The sequence below is a fragment of the Cyrtonyx montezumae genome, unplaced genomic scaffold (assembly GCF_038088225.1).
Source record: "Cyrtonyx montezumae isolate F1298 unplaced genomic scaffold, pur_monq_1.0 scaffold_15, whole genome shotgun sequence".
NCBI classification, from domain to species: domain Eukaryota; kingdom Metazoa; phylum Chordata; class Aves; order Galliformes; family Odontophoridae; genus Cyrtonyx; species Cyrtonyx montezumae.
In genome coordinates this window covers 8,570,575-8,578,878 of record NW_027071881.1, presented here as the reverse complement: position 1 = coordinate 8,578,878, position 8,304 = coordinate 8,570,575, and the positions used below count along the sequence as shown (strand labels likewise).

Genomic DNA, 8,304 nt, shown 5'->3' with positions numbered 1-8,304 from the left:
GCTGAATCTGGCTTGTGAAAAATGAGCAAATCTAAAGCACGGGCACCCTCTGCTGGCACAGACACAGCTGCACAGCCAGCGTCGTGGTGACAGTGTGCCAGCAGCCTCCCCAGCCCCTTCCCTTTTTATTTCAGCAATTTAAAACCAGACACATTCAGCCCCAAAACCTAAGTGCTCCACATCTGCCCAAGAGCCATTACTGCTGCAGTCCACCAGACCTCAGCTGCTATTCAGTGAACACTCAGGCACCACAGCTCTGCTCACATTGCAGCAGGCATTTGGGGGCATTTGGTTTTGCTTTTTTTGCAGAGGAGACAGCTCAGGATACGCTCTGCCACAACAGGCACCCTCAGCTGCAGCTGCAGACCCAGAAGGGACTACTCAACACCACTGAAAAGCCAAATCCCTCTGAGCAGAGCAGTACAGAACCCCACCTAGAGGTCAGCAGGGCACAGCTTACCCATACCCATCCACGTGGAGCACCTCCAGACACAGCCCCAGCCCCTCTGTTTCACTGCACTGAGGGCTCTGAGCAGGGGAAGGAGTTAAGGCTCCAGCCAGGCAATCAGCACCACAAAACCCATCGCTGGACTCTAGATCCCAGGCTGGGCCACGCTCCGTGCTCACCTCGGCCAGGAGAGTCCCCAGAGCCACTGCAGCTGCAGAGCAGTGTGTCCTGTCCCACCCCATGTCCTGTCCCTCCTTTCATCCCATCCCACAGCAGCCACTGCCCCCAGCAAGGCTGCCAGCCTCTTGCAGGGACACATCTGAAAAACCTCCACATCCACAGACCGGTTTACAGACTTCATTTAGCTCAAAGGAAAGTCCTAATTAGTCACTCTGAGTGATTTACTTGTTCACTTGGAAGGGGGAGAGGAGGGAGACTAAGCTGAATTGTTTGAAATTATCCCTAAAGGGCACTGTAAATTAAGTGTTAATGAGGAATCCTATGCAAAGGGCCACAGTAGCTAAATAAAATAATTAAGGTGCTAAGCGATAACATTCATTTGGTTCTCAATAATTCAGCCAGGCTGGTTTTCAACCAGGATATTTGCAAATGAAGCCACTGTCACCACTGCCCCTGAACCCACATGCCATCAGTGTGGACAGCAGTGCTGGGCAGCTCAGCACCCAGCTGGATCAGACCCATCATGAGAAGGAAACTTCCTTGGATGAAGAGAACAAGCTCGTGACTCCCCGTTCCCACCTGAAGTAAGTGCCTTGTTCCACTAATCACACTCTGGGTTTATATGTGAGACAAAAAGGATTGAGTCAAGTCTACAACAAATCTTTACAGAGGCTTTATTTTAATGGGCTGCATTTTTCCCCACTACAGCTGTTTCTTAACAGGTCATGTCCATCCTTTGGCACGGCTGCAGACTTGTGTTACAATCAAATACAACACGGTGTGTTTCCAGACATTCAAGCAGCAACGTGTAACAGACAGCCTCACTGTGAATAAATGGCTACTGAGCAATCCCAAATCAGACCAGCTTCTCACCAGCACCGCAGGCACAGGGCATGGCTGCTCTCAGAGGCAGCACCAACCACGAACCACCACTCATCTACAGCCCCAAACCCACAGCCTAAGCAATGTCACAAGTCCCCTGTGCAACAAACATAAGGCTTGCAGCCACTTACTGCTATAACTGAAGGATTTGGCTGCCTCCTTTTAAAGCCTAGCTTTGTCTTCCTTCCATATAACCTCTCCTCCGAGGTGCTGGTGGAATGTGTTACCTACTGCACGCAGGCATGACTTCAGTGCTGGGCCAGAGCTCTGCTGGTGGGGTACATGAGCCAGAACACACCCTGTGTCAGTGGGGCTCATCCTGTAACTTGCAGATGGTGTAGAGCCTGGAAGGAGCACTTCCATATCCATACTGAACACAGTCAAGGAACACCAAGCAGTTTCTTGCCAGCCAAGATTGGGCTAGGCAACTCCCACCACGTGCCAGGTGACAATCAATCACCGTGCCTCAGCTTTTGGCTGCAGATGGAGTGCAGGAGAATGCCTGTAGGAGAGTAAACAAAAAAAACAACACAGTAAGCTTTCATTTTAAAGCTCTAAGAAAATCATTCTGAGGATCTGGATGCTTGTTTGACTTTCAAAGGCAGAAATTCAGACCAATGCCATTGCATAGGATCTGCTTTTACCAGTGGCTACGGAGACGTTCAGCGACTCGATGCCCCGGTGCAGCACCCTGCCGGAGGGGATGACCAGCATCTGCTGGCACAGGAGCTGTGTCTCCAGGGAAAGGCCATCACCTTCACTGCCTGCAGAACAAAGACACTGCTCAGGTCAGCTCACAGCCACGCTCCTCCTTCCCACTCATGGGTACAGTTCTTCTGTTAGGTAACTTCCCAATTCCCATGGAGCAACGACCAGAGGCAGAGGAGCACCTGTCCTGCCTTCCCTCCCTGGCCCCTTCCATCCTCCCATGATCTGCTCCCAGCACCCACAGTGTTTCTGAGGGATACCTGTACATCACACCTGCACCCCAGCATTAAGCACAGAGCCTTGCAGCTCAAGTACATGCCTCCCACGTGCAGGCATCCACTGTGCAGCTGCCCACAGACAGCCTGCTACCAGGGGACAATGCAGACAAGGCCACCAGCCTCCTGTGGCACAGCAGATCTGAGTCCCTATCGATAGTGACAGGTTCAGCCCTTTCAGCAGAGAGTACCACCAGCTGGGTGCAACTTGTGAATGCAGACAGTTTAACCAGAGGCTTCAATTGATTAGTTGTTAAACCATCCAACAGCCCTGATATGTTTGGGCTGATACACTGGTGAAACAGAGTTGAAATCTATCCCAGGTCATTAGTAGTTGTTTGACTCACACTGTCACAAAGGGAAATGGAAAGGGAGAGGCTTTAAACAATCCTATGTGCAGACAAGTGAAAATGCAGAAGACCACAAACCTCCCAGCACGCTCAGCTCCCCGAAGACTTCTTCCACACTCATTATTTAGAGCTACACAGACAGCTACACAGCTGCAGGAATACCTGGCTCATTTTGAGATGTGCTCGCCCCCTAACAAACTGGGCTCAGCACACTAGAAACCACATTCCCCTTCAACTGCTGTGCTCTGGTCCACACTCACCCCACAGCAGCACACACTGCTCAATAGGGGCTTCTGTACTTCTGCTCCAACTTGGACAGCACCTATCACCAGAGGTGCCCACAGATCTTGGAGCAATCCTCTCCTCTCCCTGATAAAGGTCTTTCGATTCCTAATAAAGGCAGCAATTTGGCTTCCAGCTTTTACAAAGCTTTTTATGGCTCTGGCTGCTTAAAATAATTAGGACCTATAAATTCAGGGCAAAAAGACTTGCACAGAGTATGACACGTGGGAGGGAGTATTGACTACTAAGTCAGATAAAATTCTAGCCCATATTGGTGAACCAAATGCTTCTCACTTCACTATCAGTTTTGTCTCTCACTGACACAACCACATTTTTCAGTCCAGGATGTTCAAATCCAGGCAGGGAACAGTGCTGGCTGTCCAGAATAAGGTGCAAAACGAGCATCTTGATAAAATCACTACTTCCACAACAGCCTTAAAACCCAAGATGAAAACTGAACGTGCAAGAGCAAACTACTTCCTTGGACATCTAAGTGCTCCCAATCCGTTCCTGTCCACACGAGGCTTCCAGTCTTAAGGCCAGGCAGCCTGCCTGCCACCCTAGGTGAGTCCACAGCAAACAACATTAACTTGGACTGTCTGACTCATTCATTGCTAAGCCAGTGGAGATACCAAAGGGGTGAACTGAAGCCTGCAAAAGCTTAACTTGCAGGTCAGTCTGTGCAATGCCAGGTAGCTCACTACCATGCTAATATACCTCTGCTGCTCTGTTTGTTGCTAGAGCTGTGCTACATATTCAGATCCAAGATGTTTCTTCAAACAATCCCAGCATCAGACAACCGTAATGTTCAATTTTCTTTTCAGCGAAGAGTTAGTGCTCAGCAGAGAGCTGAGATCATTACTGCTGCAAGGTCTGGGAGCTCTCCTTATGCATCCACCAATCAGTCTCCAATCCCCCTTGACAAAAAGATACTTGGACTTTTTCCTGGAGAAATCTCTCATAATTCAAGGTAATGACACCACCACCACTTTCACCTCCTTCCTTTCTCTTGGTGTTGTTGCCGTTTCTGGGATGCATTTCTTTGTGGTCTATCAGCATTGCTGCCAGCCTCCCTATTCCCTTTACAATATAGCTTCACACATCTTGTAGAGATGCCAGATTTGCTGCACTGTCTTGTCAGTATTTCTAGGAGTTCAATAAACATTTTAATTAAAGGAATGTCTTCTGAGCCAAGAAAACCACAGCACGGGGCAGGACTGCAGCCCCTTGATGGCTCATCACCAGCTGACACCACTTCCAAGCATAAAAGCTCAAGCCAGCTCTTGTGCCAGGTGACAGACAGAGTGGGGGCCAAGGAGATGCCACACAAGGGAGCCCAGAGCGGGTTTCTTCCTCTTGCTGCCACAAGGCCATTACTCCCCTTCCCTTCACCTTCTGTTAGCCTACACAGCTCCATACTCTGCCTACAAAGGACAGCACCCTTTGCAAATCTGCTCCACACAGAGGAGGAGAAGCAGAGAGCCCTGGGGTAATCACAGTTTAGTTGCTCAGGACAGGGAAGGCGGCACTCATTGCTCACCCAGCACACTGCAAGAAACTTCCTGGCCTTCCCTCTTCTTCTGAGACCGTATTTTATTTGCAGGCAGTTCATTCTCGTACTTCTAGCTCAGCTTTTCTTTTCCAGACCAAAGCGTAACGGAACATAACAGACCTGCAACTAGCTTAGGGGATGGCATGCCACCCTGACCATGCCCTCACATATGCACTTGCCACAAGACCAAAGCTCTGTAAACTGAAATAGAAATACCTATTACTAAAATAATGGGTTTATTCCACCGAAATTCCGAGCAGCTGATGACAGGAACATTCTCCACAGCTTCAGACTGGCTCACTGTCCCCACAACCTCCCAGCCTTCTGCAGCTTTAGCCTGAGAAGAGAAGAAACAAATGTTAAAAAAAAAAAACAACTTCCCAAGCCTAAAAAGAAAATAAGACACATACACAACCGTATTTATTTCTTGATTTTCAGTGGGGCTGACTGGCTTTTGAACGTCCCTTGAATTTTTACCACCAAAGCCCTACCAGAACCAGGACACAAACCTGATCAAGAAAAACAAAAGTAATTTTCCTTTTGGTACTTCTTCCAGTTCATCAAGCAAACAAAAAGAAACTGAAATTACTTTTTTTTTTTTTTTTGCCAACACAGCAGTTCTAGAAGGATTTTCTTTTTGCCAGAAAAGCATAAAGAAAGAGTTGTGTTAAACAAATCAGCATGAGAGCAACGCAGTGGAAGTTTGAAGCACAAGCTCAACCACCAGAAGCCCCCAGAAATGTTTTCAAACACAAATGCGCATTCTCAAACTTAGTTCATAAAAAAGCAGGGCACTCAACACTCAGCACCTCACATATCGAGAGAAACAGCCTTCCTTCCCTTGCCCTAATAGAAAGAACCTTAATTATTTGTCTTTGAAACCTACTTTAATGGTAAAAGAGCTGCTCCAGCTTCTTGCCAGCTTCATTTCCTGTGAAACTGACACTTTTTACATTAAGTTATATCAAATTCACACCAGGCAATACCAATGGTCAGGTCTGTGAATCTGGTTCCAATTAAATGAACTGCTGCAATGGTTCAAAATGTTAATAATTCAAGCTTTACAGTAACAAAGTGATTCTTCCAGCTGTTTCAGTATCAGTGTTCTTTATGTGCCTTTCATTTCTTCATCATTCAGAGCTCCAGCTGCCACAGACATACTGTACTGCCAAGCATCAGCTTTCTGGCAGAGTGGGAAGAGTCCATGCTTACTCCTGCTCACGGTCACAGCACAATCTGATGAGCTCCTCCTCAAAAGGACAGGCAGAGCTACCCCTGGAGCACTGACTGGGTGCAGCTCACACACAGCCCTTGTTTCTCACAAGTCCCTTGCACTAAAAGCTGCCCAATGCTGCCATCGTGTGCCAAGCTCGAGGACATTGCTTCAGTGCACATCAGGCAAGATCCACGGCGTGCAATAGCACCAACCCCGGTCCCCACAGATGGGCAGGAGGACAGATCCCATCCTACTGAGTCTGTTACCATGCTAACACCTTTTTCCAGAAAGATCCTGCAACACAGAACTGCTACTCCACCAGACTGGACGTCCTATGGCACATGTCACCAGCAGCAAAAACCAGGAATGCAGAGTAGGAGCTCAGAACACTGCAAATAACCAAGTCCTCTATTTGTACCTTCTCTGTTCAATATATGCACTATTTGAAGTTCCCCATACATTGTAAAACAGTGAAAGGAAAAAAACCATGGATCACTCTACCTTCAAAAAGCTCCGGAGATCATCTGTGCTGTAGACATCAAAGACTTCCATAGCTCCAGAACTTGCTTTGCTCACCGTTGGAGTCAAGGGGCAGCTGCAAGGGAAAAATAAAGGAAAAGTTTCATATAAGAACAGAAGGAGAAAACTAAGAGGTTTTCTGCTTCCGTTTCTTCTCCTGCGTCTGCAACCCGATTTCATCTAAGTCTGCAAAAAGTCTTATTTTCTCAATGGATGCAACTTCCTACGGGGAAGAGGAGGACTCGAGAACAAACCCAGCAGACAGGCTGCAGCAGTTTGCGTGCAGTTGGACAATTAAAACATGAAATGGGTTTAAAAAAAAAAAAAAAAGAGCACTCGAGGAGGTTTCCTGCCAGCGCAGAACACTGCATCTCACAGCCTCAACTGCTCAGGTCTCCAGACCTCGAAGTCAGTCTTAGAAAGCCCTCTTTGGGAAAGAAAACAGAAACCCTGAGCACCACGGGAGTGGACAGCCGACCCCGTACCTGTTCCTCTGGCTTGTCACCACTCTGTCCACCCCCAAGAAGTACGCAGAGCGCAGCAGTGCCCCCAGGTTCATGGGGTCCTGGATCTGCTCCAGCACCAGCCACAGCAGCTGTCGATTCGGGCTCTCTCCATCCCCCAGATCGGGCTCTTCGGCCTCCTCCAGGCTCTTGAAGCGGAGCGGGGTGGCCTCCAAGCACACTCCCTGGTGGACGCGGCCCTCGCACAGCTCATCCAGCTCCCTCCTCCCGACGTGGAGCACGGGGACCCCGCGGGCCGCGGCCTGCAGCACGAACTCGCCGGTGACGAGACGCTGAGGGCCAACGCTGCGCTTGAGGAACAGCCTCAACAGGTCCCTCCTGGCCTGGGACAGGGCCATGGAGCACGGCGCCACGCCGAACAGGATCTCGCTGCCCCTCGTCCTCTGGATGGGCAGGGGCCTTCCCTCCGGCCTCCTCCCGCCCTTCGAGGCCTCACGCCCCGGCGAGCCCCAGCCCCCCCGCGCCGCGTGGAGGCCCCCACGGAAAGTGCGGGCGCCGTCCCCGCCTCGGGCCGCAGCCGTCCACGACCTCGAGGGCTGACTGTCTCGCGTGGGGCCCGCCACAAAGCAGCGGCTCCGGGCGGCGGCCGGCAGCCCCACGGCCCTACGGGAGAGGGACCTGAGCGCCTGCTCCATAGCTACCCACACGGGAAAGAGTCCTCCGCTACCACCCGAAGAAGGGGGGAGGAACGAAGGGGAAGGAGAAACACACAAGCTCCAGGCACGGACAGGGCCGGGCCGAACACGTGGGCAGCACCGCACGCACCTGAGGGCCCACAGCGGTCACGCGTGACCCCTCCCCCTCACGTCGCCGCTTCCGGTCGGCCAGATGGGCGCCCTGCGCCACAGCGCCCCCTGCCGGTCGGCGGACCGCAGCCTTGTTCCCCCCCCCCCCCCCAATTAAAACTCAATTAAATAGGAATGCGCCTCACTATGGACCCCACTAAAAGCAGCACCGCAGCCGCTCCGACCCAGCCTGGATGGGGGCAGATCGATGGGCTGAGGAGCCAGACCAGATGGCCTCAAATGAGCCGGGAATACATGTCTTGAGAGCAAAACCCTGCCTGTATTCCACGCAGGAATCACAACACGCTTTCCCTGGCGCTGTGTATGGTGTAGAGTACATAGCGTGCGTGGGATGAGCCCCACGTTGTCTCACCCCAGCCCACGGCCACCCAGAACTCCAAACCAGAATGCTGCTCTCGTGGCAGAGCACTTCATATCCTTCTTTCGCTCTCATAAATGAGGAGAAGAGCTTGGCCACCAGGGATCAGGTCAGCGGGTACAAAGACACCTCCTGTGCACCTTCTGGGCTGCCGAGGTTTTATTCCACACGTTTCCCCCTCACATTTGGACACTAATGTCAGTT

General features: G+C 50.9%; 1 protein-coding gene across 1 annotated transcript; it reads right to left on the bottom strand.

Moving 5' to 3' along the window:
- Positions 1 to 1,549: 1,549 nt before the first annotated feature.
- MRM1 (mitochondrial rRNA methyltransferase 1) lies at positions 1,550 to 7,614 on the bottom strand. The gene is made up of 5 exons (XM_065732133.1): positions 6,898 to 7,614; positions 6,395 to 6,488; positions 4,894 to 5,014; positions 2,155 to 2,274; positions 1,550 to 2,012 (listed from the first exon to the last, which is right to left on the bottom strand). Exons 1-5 carry the CDS (start codon positions 7,569 to 7,571, stop codon positions 1,963 to 1,965), a joined length of 1,059 nt encoding a protein of 352 aa, XP_065588205.1. The 5' UTR covers positions 7,572 to 7,614; the 3' UTR covers positions 1,550 to 1,962.
- Between the last annotated feature and the right edge of the window lie 690 nt (positions 7,615 to 8,304).

What these genes read in the sequence shown, in the direction of transcription:
- MRM1 (XM_065732133.1), bottom strand. Translation starts at nt 7,571, where the DNA reads ATGGAGCAGGCGCTCAGGTCCCTCTCCCGTAGGGCCGTGGGGCTGCCG. An exon ending in GTGACAAGCCAGAGGAACAG is followed by an intron (nt 6,489 to 6,897) that starts GTACGGGGTCGG and finishes TTTCCCTTGCAG; the next exon opens with CTGCCCCTTGACTCCAACGG. An exon ending in ACCCATTATTTTAGTAATAG is followed by an intron (nt 2,275 to 4,893) that starts GTATTTCTATTT and finishes TTTGTTCTGCAG; the next exon opens with GCAGTGAAGGTGATGGCCTT.